This window comes from Pyxicephalus adspersus, chromosome 12 (assembly GCF_032062135.1).
Source record: "Pyxicephalus adspersus chromosome 12, UCB_Pads_2.0, whole genome shotgun sequence".
Taxonomy (NCBI): domain Eukaryota; kingdom Metazoa; phylum Chordata; class Amphibia; order Anura; family Pyxicephalidae; genus Pyxicephalus; species Pyxicephalus adspersus.
Genome location: NC_092869.1, coordinates 26,957,986 through 26,979,058, shown reverse-complemented (window position 1 = coordinate 26,979,058; position 21,073 = coordinate 26,957,986). Strand labels below are relative to the sequence as shown.

At 36.6% G+C, this 21,073-nt stretch overlaps 1 protein-coding gene across 1 annotated transcript in view; it reads left to right on the top strand.

Moving 5' to 3' along the window:
• Positions 1 to 21,073, top strand: part of RGS6 (regulator of G protein signaling 6) — a 215,153-nt gene that overhangs the window by 4,392 nt on the left and 189,688 nt on the right. Inside the window, exon 2 of the mRNA XM_072428837.1 lies at positions 11,889 to 11,985. Coding sequence (XP_072284938.1) covers positions 11,908 to 11,985 — 78 coding nt within the window. The 5' untranslated portion in view covers positions 11,889 to 11,907. The remainder of the gene's footprint in view (positions 1 to 11,888; positions 11,986 to 21,073) is intronic.

Here is a 21,073-nt window from a genome sequence, read left to right as displayed (position 1 = left end):
TTAAAATCCCAGCAGCCAATAGCAATGCAGGACTGAGTCAGGAGCTGATCCGCCTCTAGAATCCCCTTCAGCTGTGCACAGCCTAACAATGGATGCTGGGGTTGCCATAAAATAAATCAGGCTGCACAACTAAAGGGAAGCAGGGGCTGCTGCATATGTTAGGTCTCCTGGCTGCTGCAAATGACATCGCTGGACAGAAAAAAAAGTGTTTTATACTGTGATGGCGCACAGCACATAGTGGCCTGACAGATGACCATCTCCTAACAACACCTTTCTGTGCCATAGTCTATGCAGGTGCATGTTATTAACCTTGGCAACTAAGCACTTTCATTTTCCGTATCCTGCCTAGGTCTCATCAGCATCATGTTTTTTGCATGTTATTTTGTCATTTGGAGTCTGTTTCTCCCAAAGGAAAGACTCTCATTTCATTGTGCAAACAAATGTTCCTCACTTTCAGAACATACCCTGTAACAGGCCCATCAGATTATTTACATTTTTTCTTCCCCAACGGGATTTACAGCAAAGATGACAGTAGAAAAGGAATTCTACTCCTGACTTTACCACTCTTGCAGAATTAGAATTCCTCATCTTCTGCCTTCATTTTATTGTTATATTATTATACTGTTTTACAGTTATTGGGCCTGATTTAATAAAGCTCCACAAGCCTGGAGAATATAAACCTGTGTGAACCTGGGTGATACAGCAAACCTGAAATGTATTTCTTAAAATATTTTGCGAATATTTAGCAATTGTTTTCAGTCCTGGACCAGATCAATTCCAGGTTTGCTTGATCACCCTGCTTCTCCCATATTAGTCTATCTTCTCCGAGAGCTTTAATAAATCAGGCCCAATGTGTTACTGTATTATATTGTATTAAATATTGCAAGGGCCATTTCAGACTTGTATTTGACCTCAGCTTATACAACAGGCCTAGCTGTGCTCCCAACTACTCCCATTCAACTGAGCAAGGAGTGTATAGAAAATCATAGAATGATCTGTTCTTTCGGTAGTGTTGTTCTTCGGTATTCCCCAACATCTTGAACTTTGCAGCACCCAGAAATGCATGTGATATCTGTGAAATACCTGTTAACACACAGTTAAATTTCCCAGTAACAGAAAGATTTATTCACCAATGTAGCCCTAATCTAACACAAAACACAGATGCCATCTCATTAGCAGTGCTAACAGGGATGATTTATTTCCCTAGGTGGGAGGGTATATCATGCCACACATTTGCGCAGTTTGTCATACAATTTAGCGCTAGACCTGTATGATAGAGAAAGTGAACAATTTAGAGAAACCTGATAGGATTTAGGGTTTTCAGTAGCAGATGGTGGGACTGTCCTTGTTGTAACTAAACAAGTCTGTTACTAGTAGAAGCAATACAATGGGTTCTTGTGAGTGACTTTACTTAACAGTGACTGGAAAACCACCAATTTACCACCAGCTACTAAAATAGATCTGGAGTGTTCCATTGGTCCTCCAGGGTACTCCACTAGTCCCCCTGCTATTATACCTTTACTAGTCTGTTCAGTCTGACTTTATATCTGAGCTATGAGAGATAGTTTATTGTTAAATATGCCATTTTATCCTGCAATAAATATTTTATTTTTGTACATTTGCCTCACAAGCTTTAGAATACATTTTAATCTATTATTTAAGGATCTGTAAAATATTTGCATGACTGGGATGCACTAGTGATTGGATGGCGAGAGAAAGACGAGAGGATTTACCTCAAAGCAAATGTTTATTTATTCACACCTGTCATGTACAGATTTCATTATCAATATGAATGAATGTGTGCGTTCCCTGCAATCATTATAGCCTTGGCTATATTTTGGTATTTGCAGCTTTCTTTGGCTTATTGTGTTGGAACTGCATGAGACAAATAGCCTTTTTGCTTGAATGTTTACACCTAAATAAAAAGAATGGATAATAGATGTAATTGTGGGGCTTTCCCTGGGAACTAGTACATCTCTGGTAAATGCATTTATAAACATATTTCCCTAGCATATGGAAATGGTAGATTAGTTGATGTCTTTTATAATGCTATTATGTTTCCTCTCTCTCTCTCTCTTTTGTCCTTTCTCACATTTGCACATCCTCTTGCGCTTTCTCCATAAAATGAAATATGTTGTACTACTCCTCATATAAAGAGAAAGTTCGGTGCTTGTACAAGCATTTATTAGATTGAATACATTACACTAATTTGTTTAAAGTAATGAAAGCATGGCTTTTTACTGATTATTTTACATGGTGCTAAACATTATAGGTTGTGGGGTAATGGTATCTTATATTACAGCAGTTTTACATCGTAATATTAGTCTAAATATGGGGCCTAAATAGCTTTCTTAAGTCATAAAAGTTTTCATCAAGGATGCTCCTGCTTAACATATTGTTGAGTCCGTAGATCCTTAGACACATATAATAAGCATACATTCTGTGTGTAATATCTAAGTGTCTTTAGCTTAAAGGCTGCTATGAGCTACCTGTGGTTTATGTGTAAGTGGTAAGGTTTGTTTGTATAACTTCATTAAATATTCACCACCTCCGATGTATATCAGTTCATCTGCTAAGCTATACTTGTGCTTTGTTTATTTAGAGCAAATCAAGTGGTTCACTTTTATGTGATTATTATTATTATTATTATTATTATTATTATTAATAATTATTATTATACAGTATTTATTTAGCGCCATCATATTACGCAGTGCTGTACAAAGTCCATAGTCATGTTACTAGTTGTCCCTCAAAGGAGCTCACAATCTAATGCCCCTACCATAGTCATATGTCTTTGATACATTCTAATCAGTCTAGCCAATCAACCTAACTGCATGTTTTTTGTGTGGGAGCAAACTGGAGTACCTGGAGAAAACCCATGCAAACAGGGGGAGAACCTGCAAACACCATGCAGATAGTGTCCTGGGTGAGATTTAAACCTGGGACCCAGCGCTGCAGAGGCCAGAACACTTACCTCTGAGGCACCAGCTTCACTAACCTACCTTTTCTTCATTTTGTTCCCTTTCCTTTACCATTCGTTTCCTCCATCACATTTTCCATTCCATTCCACCACCAGGGGCAGTGAAGCATACGCTGAGAATTCTTTTCTGCCACCTTGTGACAGGGCATGGTACCTCAGCAGGCAATCACTAAGCACTAGTGCTGTTTATGGTACCTCAGCAGGCAATCACTAAGCACTAGTGCTGTTGTAGGAAGGTAAATGAGTAATATGCTTTCCCGTAACTGGAAGGGGCAAAGGAGAAGTCTGGTAAAAGTATTCACTACATCTATGTCTAAAATTCATGCTGATTTTACGCCAGATTATATTTGTTTATAAGTTACATCTTTTTTCTGAGGCAGAAATAACAATTTTATGGTGCTTTCATGCTTTTGTCTGCCACATGTATGGAAATCTGATTTTTTCCTGCTAGTATCCAGTCTTCTGTTTATGTCGTTGCTAAATACATTATATCCGAAGCTTTACTCCCATTGTACAGTAGGTGCTTTCCCTGTTCTCTCCTTGCACGAACATTGCATATTCAATCATAATGTCATTTTTAATAAGTGCAGGCATATCAATTGTGAAAGTGTCAAACAACTGAGATTGTGTTAGCTGCACTAGTTGCAAAAAAATATAAAGTTAGACTTGCATAGAAAGTTTTGGCCACCTGTCTCCAAGAACTGTTCCCTCTGGGGTCACAGCCCTTCAGTACAGAGTGGTTCTTGTTCACAGCTCGAGGAAGCCCACCTTGCAATTATAGGTAAATGATACACAGCTTCACCACCTCCATAATAAGTCTCTATTGTGCAGGAGGAAACTAAGCTGTATGAAAATCATACACATACAGTTCTGTATCCCAAAGACAATTTAATTTCTGTCCCAATTATTTGACATTTAAGTGGATGTCTGGCATTCTTCAAAGTTGAAGGTGACCAAAAGATGGCTATACCCAGGAAAGGTCTAAAGTAGTAGCTTTGTTTGGCAGATTTTACATCTACTTAAGCTATTGGTACTGTAATGTGACTAAGGTTTTTTTTTTCTAGTTTAGAATAGGTTAAAATTTAGGAGGTTTTCATTGCTGTCTTTAGCATGTATTGAAAGGCACTATTTTTTATTTTAGGCCTTGTGACTGTTGACACCACAAAAAGTGAGAAGAAATCTACGGATTTTGCATTTGGCACTGGAGCAGAAAGGATAGAGAAAGCTTACATGGAAAGTTTGTAGTGACAACTTGAGATTTGCAAAATTGAATATTGTTCCTGAAATTTGGTTAGAAATCATGAGATGATGCCATTTTTACAAATTCATTGGAATCATAGAGACATAATTACATTGGTGTTTAAGAGTACAGCGTGTGGTAAATGATACCTGAGGATAAATGAAGCTCTTTTCAGCTATCCTGGACCTGCTTTTTTAACAGGTTTGCCCCTTATGCAAATTTATAGTGTTTCACAAATGATGCGTAACTTTAGACTCATTTCATACCTATACATTGTATATACATATGTGTGGTCAACAAATTTTTTTTTGCATTTTACTTGTTAAAAAGCCAGTTTGTTTTAAAGTTCTGCCTGACACACATTTCCTAATGCACTGCGTCGCAACATACATATTGTCCACAGCTGTCACTTGCTGGTGCTTTATAACTTGAAATGTAAAATTCATAGCAGAGCACCGCTTTGCACTAAAAGTTCTGTGCACACATCCTTTGTGGATTTTATTTAAATAAAGCATGACAACTGATGCACAGTGATTTAACAAACTGAATGTTGTTCTCTTACTTATAAAGCAGTGATCACTGCTGTAGGTGCATCAATTGCTGTAATTTAAAACATGCATCAGTTTTCAGTGTGTCATGTTATCATATAATCATTATCAGGCTGTGCTCCATGTATGAAAAATAATGTTACATTTTCATTGTAGTAAATAATTGATTATTTGAAACAAGTGAAGGGACCAATGGATTGTTCTTGGTGCTCAGGTACAATATTTTAGCACTCATCTGGATAATATGGCTTAGAGGAATGTTTTCCTCATGTGCTCTGGGCTTCTGCTCTCTGTCATCTTACTTATCAATCACAAACTTTAATAATGTCACCATCAGTCTGAAATTGGAAATGCATGATGAATTATTGGTGATGTAAGCTAAACAGTCTCCTAATGTTTGCAAGGCCTTCGGCTCTTTGCTGTTGTCTCATAAAAAGGTGAGATAAGGCCTGGTGCTGTAGGAAGTCTCAGCAGCATATTACATTTACCACCCACAAACACACCCATTATAAATCTGAGAAATATTGTAGATATTACAATAAATGATCTTGATGTTGGTTCACCACATGACTTCAGTTCTGCTTTATTTATGCACGTTACTTGTTTATTTATTAGATTATGTTCACATTTTTTTTCTTGTTGCTGCCCAAAACATTGGAACCCCATGGGTGGAGCAAAGCAATGTTTCTGGTAAAGTCTGTTCTGTACATAGGAGTGTGAAATCTTTTTATCAAATTAGTGATAAATGTTGCACAGTCTTGTCTAGAGCATAGAATCAGAGGTAGACCTGTACTCAAGGCTACAGATGTATTATTGTTAACTGTATCTGGAAAAAAAAGTAATAATATAAGCAAATAGATACACTTCATGTACTGCCAAGTCTCCTACTGTGTCTGAGCACAATATTATTTATAAAAATGTATATATTCAGTACATCTAGAGTACATCAGCGTTTTCAGCCCCCTTTATGTTCTGAAGATGGAGAGAGGGGCAGATGTTCTGCAGCAGAGACAGTACACTCAACACACTACAAAAAGTTAGGAACTCACTGGGTATTTGTCAGGCTCAATTTGTATTTTTTTTTTTTGCATGTTTTTCAATATACCAAGGCATACACCAATAGAAACAAAACAAATCAATACCATAGTTCAAGGCTATCCATAGAGAATGAATAGGGGTTGCAATGAGTGGTACTAGTGCCGCTCACTGCTGTCAGATGTGCAGAATCTGCTTCTTTAGGAACCAGTACTGCAGTACTAGTGACAGAGAAGTTGGCAAGGCACAGGTAGCCGTGTGGGATCCCTCAGTCCCAAAGCAGGTCTGAACATACCCTAAAGTAAAAATTTCAGCCTAAAAATGTTGTTTTACAAAATGGAGAAAGCCTATAAAGTTTTATTGGTGTTTTTTTGCTGTCCGAGGCTTTGTTGGGGATTTTTACCATATCTAAAATATTGTCATTGGAGTTATTATATATAATATTATATTATCCCATTTATTTCCTAATTCTGCAGGCTGAGGATAAAAATAGACTATCTATACACTAGCATGACAGCAGGAACATTTATAAAGAGTTTATAGCAAAGTTCAGGATAGAAGGCATACACTGATTTGGCATCTCTCCAGAAGTCACAACTGTCACACTGATTAATGAATGAGTTAGCTGCATGTCTGCTCTTCCTCAAACAGCTGCATCACACAGTGCATTGGAGATCCAGTCTCTTCAGACAGCTGCATACAAAGTAAACAAATATTCCTGTAATTATAATGACTTTTCAAACATTAATATTGATCTCTGCAAATCTTCTAGGCCCCTTATCAAGCAACCGACTCCTGGTGAAAGGCATTCATCTGGAAACCCACATGCTTTGGATGACTTGGCTGCTTTCATTATCTACATGGTTGCCAACTGCTTTGATAAACCCCTGTTGTTTTCCCCTGTAAGTGTTTTCACCTGGCAACAGAGGCAAAATCCCTGAGCACAATGCCCTACATAATTTTGTACTTTAAATGAAGTCCTCATAACTAACTTTTTTTCTGTGCTGTAACTACAAGAAAGATAGCTATGGTGTAGATTTATTAAAGAGAATGTAAATTGTTTCTTTATTTTTGTATAGCCAGGAAAACATATAACATAAAAATATTTTGTGTATGTATAACCGAGTATAAGGTTCCTAATACCCCCCCCAAACACCTGGGGCCTTATCTTGGCTTTTATTCAGGTCTTGTTTATTCCCTGGTTAACCCTGTCACTGTAACCATGTCCTCTAGTTTCCTATATACGATGTGGTAAACAATAGGCATAGTGGTATTTAGTTGTTTTCTTTTCTGGCCACATATGGGGTGTCATTTGTTCTGTATGTGAGAGGGTGTAATTGATACATTAAGTGGGTGTCGGTGGTGCATGTTGCTGGCCGGGATAGTTGTGTGTGTGTGTGTGTGTGTGTGTGCATTAGCAGGTAAGATTTATTTCCTACTTTAGGCTTATGCCAGTTTTTCATAGTTTAGTAGGTAGAATTAGGTGCTGGATCAATGAATGACCAATCGGGAAAGACTGCTATGTATGTCAATAGAGGAAAGTACAACGCGGTGCAACTCTCTATAGTAAAGAATAGGTAAGGTGTAAAGTGCTCATTCATTCATCTGTTGCTGGAAATAAACACAAATGATTGTTTACAGTGAAAACCCTACATGTGTACATGGCCTAAGTATTATTTTCTGACTTTGTTTTTATTTTCATTCAATGTCCCACCTGGGGGGGTGTCCAAACTGTCATCGACTTGCATGATAATGCTGCTGATTCTGCCTTACATGTAAAAAAAAATTGGGTGTCTCAAATTTTTTTTCCCATAAATTATTATATAATAGTAAATTAATTTACCAAACCTGGAAAAAATGATGTGTGATAAGAATATCAGTAAAGAGGAGGTAAAAAAAAGTTTTTGGGTGCATGGACTATTAAAAAAAACCCTCAGACCTGAGCTGCAAAACTCCAGAAAAGGCTTAGTGATGCTAACTTTTTTTCCCAGTTACTTTCATTTCTAGTAGAAGAATCCTTTAGGGGTTGTATTTGTCTTTATACTACAAACCATGGATGTGTTTGTACCCAATGTGCATTTTTTCTATTAGACTGACTGGCTTTTGTTTTTTTTTTATTTTCTCACTGCTGCTTAATTTTCTGGTTGTCTGGTCAGGCTTTTTGTGGATGTTTGAAGAAGTTGAATTGTTATACATCTCGTTTTATTGTCGCTAGCAGTGGTGATGTGGAATATAATGTAATATTAGATAAAAATACGCAGATTAATTACCTTTCTGGCAGTACAGATATAATGTTATATAGAGGATTATAACCTTCATTAATGCTTTGGCAGTGTATATTATAATATAGTCTAAATGATAATGAATTTCAGTTATGCATAATGACATATTTGGCACAAGAAAAATCATTTAGAGGAGCTTATGCCTAAAATATAAACCAATGTGACTATACCATACATTTACAGTTTAGATGTGATCTCAGACTAAAAGTGCTTTAAGGGATTTAGGTTGAATATGAAGCAAATAGCATGTATATTAGTATGTATAGGTGTGACGTACATTACTGGCTTGTGTAGATGGAGATTCAGTTAGTGTTTTCAAGTAAGGTTTTGTTTTCACTTTATTACACAAGTTTGAAATCAGAATGAATATAAAACTCCTTCTACTTTTGTGCCTGTCCCCAACAACTTACATCACTAGGAATCACAAGTCTTCAACTATTAACCAACTCCTGAGCAAGTATACAGGCCATTGCTTGTATTCCTAAATGTAGGCAGTAATCCATGATTCAGTCTTAAATGTTAAAGTACAAGATAAAATATAGATTTTCATGTCCATACTATTGTATGTGGGAAGCACCGATACTTCTAGGTTAAAGTACAAAAATATCCAAAAACAACAACATAATATGATAAGTCCAATGATAAATAAAAAAAAGTTTTTGCTACAATCAACTTCTACATAGAGACTATACGTATAGGTTTGACAGCCAGCACCATTCAAGCCATGTCCTCCTATCCCAGGGCATCCTGGACCCACCCAACCTGTGACTGAACTGAGTAAGGGAAAGCAGAACAGTAGCTTATTTTTTTTCACTCTGCTTTTTCTATCCCTATGCATTTTAATTGCACCTGAACTGATTTGCTTCATTCTGGCACACTCAAGCCCTGCTCTAGAAGGAACTGCTAGTTTGCTGATATGTTTAAAAAATACAAATCTGCATTATTTTGTGTATTTTATCTACCTAGAATTTAGCTTTAGGAAATATGCTTGTAAGTTACTTTTGGATTATTCTTATAGTTTAAACCCAAATCTGAGATTTTTTTTGTCATGCAGCCTGAGCTTCACAATAAAAATTGCTGGCAGGAAAAGCATCCATAGGGTTTAGACACAACTGCTCAGTGTATAACAGTCCATCAACACAAACACTTATCCAAGCAGGGGATAGATCAATTTGTCAACAGTTATACAAAAAAAAAAAAAAAATAATTTCTATAAATACCATGTTTATACATTAAAATATATCCCTGAAGATTGCTGTGAGTTATGTTCACATTGATTAAGAATGAAACTCCTTGTATAAAAACTTATTCCTATAACAGACATACACATGGAGACATGCTAAATGCATTAGCAGCTATGTGGCCATTCCTCCTCAGCATGGCAGAGCTGTCAGTTAGGTAGACATAAACAGGCCGTCTTTTTCAACTGTTGTCCTATAGCGCAGAAATACAAAGTAGAGACTACTTAATCCTTAGGCTGGCAGCTTTATGCTAAAACCTTACTGCTGAATAGTTTTTAGGAGTCCTTGAGGAAGTGCCAGACAGTTAATCCTTTTTCTCTCTGTTGAAGCAGCTAACTGTTATTAAGCCCATTCCACTTAGGTTTCTATGCATGTTTGATTTCACAATGGCTTTGATCATGACTGACCTGAAAATGAAACTCTGCTTCAAAGAGGAAAGCCCAGCAATAAACGATTAGGATCTCTCAAAGAAAAGACAAAAAGGTCATGTATTACTAATATTTATTTATTATTTTTAATATTATTATTTATTATAAACACATTACAATAGTATATAATGTGAATATATATATATATATATATATATATATATATATTCGCATTATATATATTCAGTTTGCAGAAAGTAATAAGACTTTAAAACTTGCTCCTTGACCAGCCCTCCTGTAAGTTTTCACCCTGTACAGTGGTGGTAGGGATACAGTTGGTAATCACAGGTCATGAAGTAAGCCTTCCGATTATCCATAGTTATATAAGCGTTTCTAATTTTGGACAATAAAGAGGTACTAAAATTAAATAAGTGCTGGTCCAGGTTCTTTCAAGTCTCTTGAGACTGAACCTGTTGTACCAGGAGAAGGGTCTATTAGCACTCCATCATAAAGGGTATAATACAATAATCTTTGCATCTTTTCTTGGCTAATGCTCATCACACAGTACAATCCCCCATAAATCCACCAACAGCTATTGAACAAGGGCCTACCAGAATAAAAAGATTAACTGAATAATTTTGGTAGGTCTTTATGTTACGCAGTTTTGATAAGTCTAAAGTTGATTGTATAAAGATTGTATAGTCAGATTATAGCACATACGATGACCTCTTGGACTTTAATATCCTTTTTGCCTTTTCATGCTATGCATATGTCCTTTTAGAAGATCATATATTTTCTGTGTAAGATCAATAATGAATCTTCTTTCAGTAAGAGATTTGACTTCTATACAATCTCCATTAATTCATTCTTGCTGACATAGAAAACAGTTAGTTTCTATTTCCACTTTAATGCATCAATACTGAGTATATTACCTTTACTGAAATGGCTCTAAAAACCATAAAGGAACATCACAAAGAGCAATTGAGCAACCTTGCAAACAAAAAGGACTTGCCGAAAATAACCACACTATAAATATGTAGAATGAGTAGCCAGCTATGTCCATTTAAAACAATATTTAACAAATCACGTTTCCCCAGACATTCTTGAAGGCCATAAGGCTGAAAACTTTGCTTATAGTTGATAAAAGTTGTAGAATTAGAGCATAGGGAATGACATGCAATTTTCTAATCTTTTCACTCCATCTGATAAGGAATCCAATGAAATTGCACAGTTATAGCCGTTATAAGAGCTTTGGTGGTTGTTGTGGATGTTTAATCTTCTATTAGAGATTGGTTAGTGAACTATTGTGTCAAAGGAGTGACTTGACACTGAAAAGTGTGTATGCTTACATCTAAAGCTTTCATTTTCATATACTGATAATGTCATGCTTTCATGTTGTCCCGTGTACACAGTACAATTATTTAGAGCTTAAAGCTGAACCCCAGTCAGCACCTAAAACTACCCTCAAACTTTGATGTTCTCCCACTGCTTAGTGCCCATTGGTATTTTTTTTATTACATTGATATTGTATTGTGTAATTCATTTTCTTCGGCCCTATAAGATCATTTCAGGTGGTGGAAAACATTTATCATCTGGAGCCAGAAAGAGTAATCCTCAGTCTCTGTGACCGGTGTTAGTCAGAGGCAGGGTCATGTCAGTGCAGGGAGGACAGAAATGAATCTCTCTTCTCCTTAAACCTGGCACAGTTAGCCTGTTATCCCTAGAGCCATACATGGATCTCATACTCTGAAAGCTTGCTGTACATTATAGAGTAGTGACAACCCTTTATATCTCCCAATAATATATTTAGATTGGATTTCAGTCTGTAGATTAGTTACCTACTACAACAGGTTAATATCATCTTGGAATGCTATCCTTGGTTTTCCCACAGATGGAATCTCAGGCCTGTGAGGACTGAAAGTTGGTGATAACTTGGAATAGTACCCATTATGCAGTCTGCTAATTTCATCCTAAAAGGATAATTATATTATAGAAGTACAAGGGTAGGACATATGCTTCTTCTAACCCAAATGTATGGGATATATAAAGTGGAGATTTATCCTTGTTGGGATCCAAGAGCATAAAAGAATAAAATACAAAACAGCTATACTGGGCTTCATCCTCCGGGAAGTTCATACTTGCTTAAGGCTTTTTTTTCTTTGACTCATGTTCTGCAATGTATTTTTTATTGCAGTGTCAGTGAAAATTCAACCATGGCTCAGTCTTCTGATTCAAGTGTTGGAGTTACAGATCCTGAGGATAACACTCCAAACATGATTGTCTACAGAAAAGTAAGGATTTCCCTATTGTTTTTGCTGAATATAAAAAAGTGTTGGAATGGGATCAGATAAACTGCATAACCTACCAAAATATATGTAATTCCACATATCCTTTCACACAACTTTTGATGCCATACTATGGAGCTGAGAGGGGATAACACTGTTTTATTGTCAGCATTTAGTCTTTGTTACTTATTGTCTTATTTGACAATAAATTGGATTGGAATGTGATGATGTTGTTTTATTATCAGGCAGCTGATATAGGAAATAGTGTATTTAACAAATTATGCAATGTGACCATGTGTGTAAAAGCAAAACAAACCTACAACTATTTTTGCAGGTAAAATATACAAATACATAACAGTTTTGCAGTCAGGCTGTTATATGTTTGGCTAACTTTGTTTGCTTTTGATGTGCTAATTTTTTTTTATATTACTATATAAAGCTACTATACTAGCTTTTTTCCTTATTTAGCATTAATTAATGATTATATTCTCATTAAATTTTAATTGTATTGCTGGTACATTTTTGTGTTGAATATCCAGATTGTAAACTGGAAAATTACTGTATATGATACTGATCAGCAATGTATATGCTATGGTGGATAGACAAGAAGCTATCAAATTATCTACACCTCAGCGGGACATATTTCTGCAGATTTCAATCTTCAAACTTGTTGGCATGTGTAGCAGATCTTTGCTTTTCCTGTAATTGCCATAGTTTACATTGATACATCATAAAACAGCATAGATATTATGAATGTCAGCATGTACTGCAGTGCCCTACTTTCTCTTCAGTGAAGTGTTCACGCTTAGGGAGTGTGCATACATAAGTGTAGTACAATTCTTAACCACTTCAAGGCCAGGGGTATTTTGTTTCTTCACTGGAAAAGGAATTAGTGGTATCCTATTTTTGTAAAGGATTCCTGGGAAAAATCAAACCTTGCCACCACCTCACTAAAGATATCACAAAGTCAAAAAAGAAAGTTCATATTCTTAATGTTGCTTTTTCTGGAATGTAATTAATCCAAATAGAGAGATTCTTTAAATAGTTTGGACAAAAGTAGGATCTAATTTTCTTTTTCATTAGCACAATTTTCATAAACTAGCTCATGGGAAACCATTCCACCAACACAAACAAATAGGTTGACATGTTCTAACCATCTGATGTTACTATCTGATACGTACAACTGTCAGTTCCCCCAAAGGGTCCAAACAACCTTCCGCAGTAAAATGCAGGCCCACATACTATAATGGCAAGCACAGCACTCTCCAGACATCTTTCTATTTCTCTTCTACATATACTATGACTGCTTCATCACCTCTGTAGTATTGTATCTTTGGCACTTCTTTTTTTATTGTTTATTTATTGAATAACATTTTGGGTATATAACAATAATCCAAAATAAATACAGAATTGAGAACATGTACTGGTACCACAAAGGAGAGCAGAGATTAGGAGACAGAACCAAGAGAAACTATGTGAAATAATAAAACATATTTGCCAAGTGATGTATTCAATATATAACCAAAAATACTACAAAGAAACAGTTAAAGGGAAGGAAAATATAGGTATGTAATTACCGTTTTATAGAAACTGAATAATAGGTAAGTCAAAAAACAATGAGCAAATATACCCATGAACTAGTGTATCAGTCTGCACTTCTCTAGGACAGTGGAACCAAACTTTCCATATCCATTAAGTATAATTGCATATAAAGATGGAATAAAGAGAAGGGCAGGTAACAATGCAGAAGTGAAGATTAAATACTACATCTCTTGGTTCGAAGATCATTGGGGGCCGGAGGGTCAAACACTTAAGAAGGCACAGTTGTGTAGAAGGTGTCCCAATCGTTCCAAATCCAGTGAAATTTACCTTGTTTATCCTGAATAAGGCCCCTGAGATACATTAAATGTATATCTAGCTCTCATTAGTAAAGGTCATCTACAGATGGTGGTGATGAAGATTTCTATCTAGTGGCTATGAGGATACAAGATGCTGTTAGCACATGAGAGATCAATTTAAGTTGTGTTGAAAACTGGTTGGAAATTTGGAGGCCTAATAGATGGGTCAGTATATCTAAAGGGGCATGGACATGAGTGACACTTCGAATGATACAATTGACATGTGACCAGGTTTTTTGAAGAGGACATTCCCAATAGATGTATTCTAGCAAACCTATAGAGGCATTGCAATGACAGCATTTAGGGGAGGTTGCAGGTGAGGCGGTGATGAACCCCCAGGGCACCAACGAAATAATATTTTGTAGGAGTTCTTGTAAGCTGTCCAAATGGAACTCTTATGTGCCACTTGCCAGGTATGAGACTAGATCACAGATAATAATTCTTGGCCTATTACCCTCTCCTAGGCCAACATTAGTGAGAATTTATTCGTAGACAGATTACTAGCCCTTACTGAGCTTTTAAATATTTGAGATAAGACCTCTGGAGTATGGGCAATCTATACAGAGTCTCTCAAATGTTGTGAGGCTGGGGAACCCTGAGGAGAGGCACAAGGGTTGCGCAAAGTGTCTGATTTGTAGGTAAGCATAGAAAGAGGAATGGGGTAGGTCCTGTCTGTCCCTGAGTTCAGCAAATGAGAAGATTCTCTTTTCTACAGGGTGAATTAGGTGGCAGTGGTGTGATAAAGGTCTTTCCTACCTGGCACTAGTCACTTAAGAGGTAATGCTATCAGGGATCAAAGGTGGAAATATATTTCAGGTTATCAGGTTATGTCGAGAAGCTTAATTCATATTTTTTTTTGCATTTTTTTGCATTTGTAATATTTGGGAATATTATGGTTGAAAGAAGATTGTTACTAAGGGAGGATGGAGGAGAGCCCCACAGAAGCCTATTAGGGTAGGGTGGAGCAAGCGAACAATCCTCAATCCTTTTTCAAACACTTGAGTGATGTAATGTAGACCAATATTGACACCTTAAAGAGGAAGTTAACTCAAAACTACCCAAAACAAAAAAAAACACACTCACCTTCACGCAGGGCAGTCGATCTGTTGGGAGGTTTATTCCGTCAGGTCCCGTTTTGTCATGGTATCCGTTCACCCAGTGGGACTCCTAGAAGCCACCATCTTGACCTTTCTTTTTCCCAGGTCACCCTATGCAGGCGTGAGATCGGATGATGTAGATTGGGGAAAAAAACTTGCCGATCTCACTGCGCATGCATGAGATTGGCAAATTTTTCCCCTTTGATGAAAGAGCTCCTTCTGCACATGCCCGAGCATCCTGGGATGCATGACGTAGATATCCCGGGAGGCTCGCATTTATTCTTGATCACCTAGGCGATTGAAAATTAAGGGGGTGGTGCTGCACCCCTTTTTTTTGGTACAAGGGTGTTGCACTTAAAAAAAACACAAACAAACAGAATTTTTACTTTAAATAAATAGGTTGTCTACCCTTTTGTGTAAAGTGAAAATTCTGAGTTTAGGTATGCTTTAGGTGAGCTTCTAACTAATATTTATACTGATCAGGGACTCCCATAGTCTGATAATCTGATTGACTACTGATACGGTGAGGGTTTCAAAAAAGTAAAGCAGTTTCAGGAGAAGCATCATTTCAACAGGCTATTCTGTCCAGAAAGGACAAAGGATAATATTTCCACTTGTTTAGTGAGCTACAGAATTCTTTAAATGGAGGTGGGGAGAGGGATCCTTGGTACATAAAAGGCTATAAGAAGATCCACCCCAGGTATTTGAGAGAAACTTGTTCCTTTCACATAAATGGAGTAAGCAGATTGAAGAAGCTGCAAAGGCTTAGGAGTATATGTAGAAAAAGCACTTTTGTCTGTTGATTAATTTTACATCCAGAGACTTTACTATAAGTTCTAAAGTCTCTGTGGGCTCAAATAGAGATCTGAGAGGTACCGGGTTGGGAGCAAGAGAGAGGGGTTCCCTTTACCAGCTTATTTTTCTTTACTCTGCCCATCTTGCTGTAAAAACGTGCTTGCTAGATGCAGAAAAGGGTCCGTTGGGAATGGAGCTCACGCTCTAGACATTGATCTTCTGGGCCAGCCAAACCACGTCCCCCTCTGTGGCACTTTTGAATGCTGTGTGGCTCACCCTTCTCATTTGTTCCTGCTAACCTACATTATGATGGGTGGTCTTCCTGTCCAGTGGTTGGTGCATTTACCAAATGCTGTTTGCAGGTGCTTGAGTAATACCACTAAAGCACATTTAGTCCATTGGGGTCACTGGAAGGTTCACTTTATTAATGAAGACTGCCGTGTCATATGTTGTTTTTCATTATATACACTAGGATAACTAGAGGATGAAAACTGTGTTTTTCTAAACAAGTATTTACTCAGATGGCTACAATTGGAGTGTCTCTACATCCCCTTTGATAATAAAGGACTGGAAGAGGTATATTTTTTAGACAAATTTGTCAAATTATTGCAACAATTATTTGAGAAATGATGACTATTAAATGACAGCAGGTCCAGCATCTTCACAAGTATTTAGTGCATCTAAACATGCACAGAATATTTTCCCATTGGTGTGCATACACATTCATATGTTTCCACAAACAAGTGTATGACCATGGATCTATAAATCTCAGAGAGTCTAATCTATATTAGATACAATTCCCAAAAAGGGATTCCTGAAACATTATATTAGGTTTAATATAATAGTTGAATTTAATTATGATTTACACTAATCGATATGATTGCTTTAAGAAGTTTCATTTGGCTTTAGTTGAGCTTTATTAGGTATGCCCCAACCAGCTCTGTTGCACTTTTTTTCTGATGATAGGTGGTTCAGAAAATATTAGTGAAATTCTCCTTCATTAGGGACACAGGAATCATTTAAAACCCATTACAGTTTTTATCCCTTTCCTTCTTTGCTAAAAAAATGTTTTATTACTACTCTTCCTAATTGGGGCATTACCCAGTGCTTCTTGTCCTAAAGACACCTATTACTGAGTCAGAAAGTGGAAAGATGAAATCCTAACAGAATGAAATATGTTTTCCAAGGGTTATGCTAAATGTTATGTGGCTGCAAACCTGGCATAAGGGATATTTTGTGTTTTATTTTTTCTTTTAATTTGAAATTCAGCACTCTGCATTTACTTTATACATGTAATTACTCTGGATTACAATGTGTTTGCCTAATATTTTCCTAATTTGAATTGTTATGAACAACAGGTTTAGCCTGTGCAGGAAAATAACATGTGATAACAAAATTGGGGATTATATTACCATTATTGCAAAGTCCCAGAAACTGATAGGTTCTTTTTTTTTCTGTCTAAATATCAAAAGAGAACACTTTCACCTAATTTTTACATTTGGAACAGTGTGGTGTGAGGTGTGGATAGGGGGTTTGTGAGTTTGATGTCTGAAACATGACTTGCACAGAACAGATGTATTTTTTCTGATGCAGACTCTTAAAACTGCAGTGTGTTGTGGAGAAGGAGTGATCGTAGACAGGGTTTTACTGTGTGGTCATTTTTTTTAAACTTTATTTTTATGAAATAAGGCATTCAAGGATATACAAACATTGCAAGGCCAAAGAAACATGGATTATAAAGAAAAGATTGGTAAGATGACCAAGATCAATAATGAACTATACAATTGAGAAAAACAATAAACAAAAAAGAACAAAAACAGTCTTGAGAAACAGTTTGTTTCATTCACCAGGATGGATCTATGGACGACGTCGGGCAGTATCTGTGCATATTTCAGATTCTCGTCCGAGAAGAGCTCTGCGGCTTGTATCGGTCAATATTCATCTGACGTGTATACAAAGCTCAAGGGTTAAAAGAAAAGTATTGCAGACAGTAAAATTGTAGTTTCTGTTTACAGTAAGCTATTCAGAAAAATGGACCTTGCACTAGTGGTCAATTGGGTGCTCATTTTAAATACTGCTTATGTATGTTTCTAGAATTTATCTGTTGCTTTTCCCTAGAGATAAGGCTGACCGACTGGCCATAACTCCCTCCTATTAAAAGAAGATCTATAGCTGGAATGAGCAGTGCCATCACCTAATGGACCTTGATGAGTCACTGCTGGCGTGTTAGTATTATTAGATTAAAAGCTTTGTTGACATTGTGATAAATTTATATGTTTATGCTCAACAAGAGGCAGTCTGTTATGCAGCAAGTACAGCATTGCTATAATAAATTATGCTATGAACAGGAATTCCACTGTAAAAATCATAGGATACTTGGCCAATTACTGATGGGTATTAGTCACAAGAGTACCGTGTACTTTAGGCATGCCTCTAATTCTGAAAATGTTAGATGCTTGGTTTTAATACTTATCTAATTACTTAAGCACTATTTCACTTTGCCATTATGGGGTACTGAGTGTAGATTAATGTGAAAAAAAAGAATTTAAATGATTGTAGCATCAGGCTGCAAGATAACAAAATAGAAAATGAAGGGGTCTGAATACTTTCCGAAGCCACTGTAAGCAGGTTAAAAGGGTGAGATGGGGGCTAAACCTCAGACACAGACCCTTGCAGGTCTCTAACCATGTATCTACAACCAAAAAGGAAAAGTTAAAAGCCAAGAGTGGTCTCATTCTTTAAAGCACATGTAAACAGTAAAAGCTCATCAAGGGCTGCTGGTAAATGTACTTATAGAATGCCCCCACCCTCCTTGCACTGCATGGGTCATTAATATTATCCAGTATGTTTTATAGAGCCAACATATTATGCAGAGCTTTACAAAGCCCATAGTCATGTCACTAGCTGTCCCTCAAAGGCAATACAATCTAATAAAATGTCATTTGTACAGTCTAAGTTCAATTTAAGGGGAAGCCAGTTTAACCTAACTACATGTTTTTTGGATGTGGGAAAAAAACTAGAGTACTCAGAGTAAACCCACACTAACACAGGGAAAACCTGCAAACTCCATGCAGATCGTGTCCTTGCTGAAATTCGAACCTAGCACTGCAAAGGACAGAGTGCTACCCTCTGAGCCACAGTGCTGCTTTGAATGCCATTATTCTAATGGTGGATGAGATTAGGTGTGATACTTAACTTATTCTTATTTTGGCAGAAGATGCTTCACTTTGCTGTCTAGCAGGTTACAGCTCCTTAAAGTCATGACAGGACCACTCTGCATTGTTTAAGATTACAGTGAGTGCCAGTCCACATTTTGGAGCACCAGACAGCAGAGGAAAGCATTGAATATCAATGAAGGAATAAGCTAGGCATTTATTTTTATTCCCCCACTAATTGAAAGAACATTTAACTCTGAGTCCCTTAAGTCCCTGGGTGGGACCTATCTGTTACAAGAAAAATATTTACAAATGGTGCACAAAGTAGCAATCTATAAATAGCCTGGTTGATAAATACCAGTGCTTTGATTGTTGTATTATTTTATAGTTCATTTTAAATAGAGGGAGCCTACAGAACTTTGATACACATCATAGATATATATTTTTTGTATTTTGTAAACAAATAATCTCGAATTGGTATTATCTGAAGTATATTCTGATTTAGCCTGTAAATGTACAGACAGGTAACCCAAAATATGATATAAAAGAATAAAATGATGAAAAACAATGTTTAAAACAGCTACCAGCATCTTAACAAGGGCATATGCTAGTCCCCGCAGCAAAAATCAGAGCAGACAGAGCCAGGAATAGTTTAGAAAGGAGGGATTTAGGTCTGTTTCCCACTGGTTGCCTGTAATGGGCTCTAGATCTGTCTTTGCACAGATGGCAGCATTTTAACTACATGGCAGAGATGACAGCCTAGGAGAATGTAAACATCAGGGAGATAGGTTAACTGCTGGGTGTTGATTGAATCCAAATGATATTGAAGTGGTGGCACTTGGATAGAATATGGTAGAATAAATTTAGCTACCATCCACTGATACTTAGGGGTTTTGTTAAAAAGAGAAGTCATTTCTTGCAGCACAAAAATAACTAACCTAACTTTGCATCCCGCTAGTTTGGGGCAATTGATATTGTTAAAAATTGTTGCTGATTGGTTGCAAGAGTTGGTGCAAAATGTGTTAAGGATCGGGTTGTTTTCTTATTTGTCTATATCAATTCACTTTCTAAAGTTCAATAGTTAAAATTATATATATTGCACACCCCTTGTGAAGTGTTATCTTGCATAGCTAGCCCTATTGCAAACCTTGGATATGCCTCCTCCTTGTACTTACCATAGGGAAGAAAATGCAACACAAAAGGTGACATTTCTACTAACATTAGTATAATTAGAAATTCTTTTGTGGTTTTCCTCACATAAACACTATTACAAAAGTAACAAAACGCGTGTGCAAAGAAATGTCACTTAGTTTTGACTCTAGCCTACTAGTCTTAAAGATTCAAGAACCCCTCTAATTTGTTGTTCCCAGTATGTTAGCATACTACCACAACAGCAATGGTGGAAAGAATTGTTATAATTTCCTCCAAGCAAATATCTGAATTCCATAGTTTTTAAAAAGAAACTGTGCATACTAGCTTGTGATTCTAGTTAAACTGGAAGGTTTTCTTTTGTTTGTGATTTCCTTTTTTCCATCCTAAGACGCACAATAGAAAGTAAGCGCATATTTCTACAAAACAAAGGGAAACTCCTTTTTTGACAGTTGTCACTAAAAAGGTGTCCCTATTGCAGGAATTTCCATTTCCTCCTACAATTGTGGATTTCCTACAATGTACTGGAGAATATGGTCATTAGGATTTAGTTGGAGATTGAAAATCCTGGAGACACAGACAGCGATAAAAAGTGCCAGAAATTTTAACTCTGAATCTCTGGTTTTAATTATAAATCTAAGAAAAAAAAAAGTTTTGGCTTTTTATACACTTATCATACACTGCAGATTATTTGTAGAAATTGCCTTTATGTTTCTCAATAGGTCATTGTCAACCTCTTTCTTAGCTGTGAATACTAGTGTCGAGTGAGTGGAGGAAAGTAACAGAAACTCCTTGTAGAGAAATATAATTTTTTTGTGCTGAGATTCCCATATTCTTCAGTCATAATTCACTATAATTCAAAGTGATGCTTTCTAGTAAACAGTAGGCTAAAAACATAAACAGCCATCAGGCTCAAAAATTTTGATCATGTAAACAAATCTTTACTGTTGTTTTCTATAAATGCCCAGGGTACTTTATAGCTACTGATACATACTGGTAA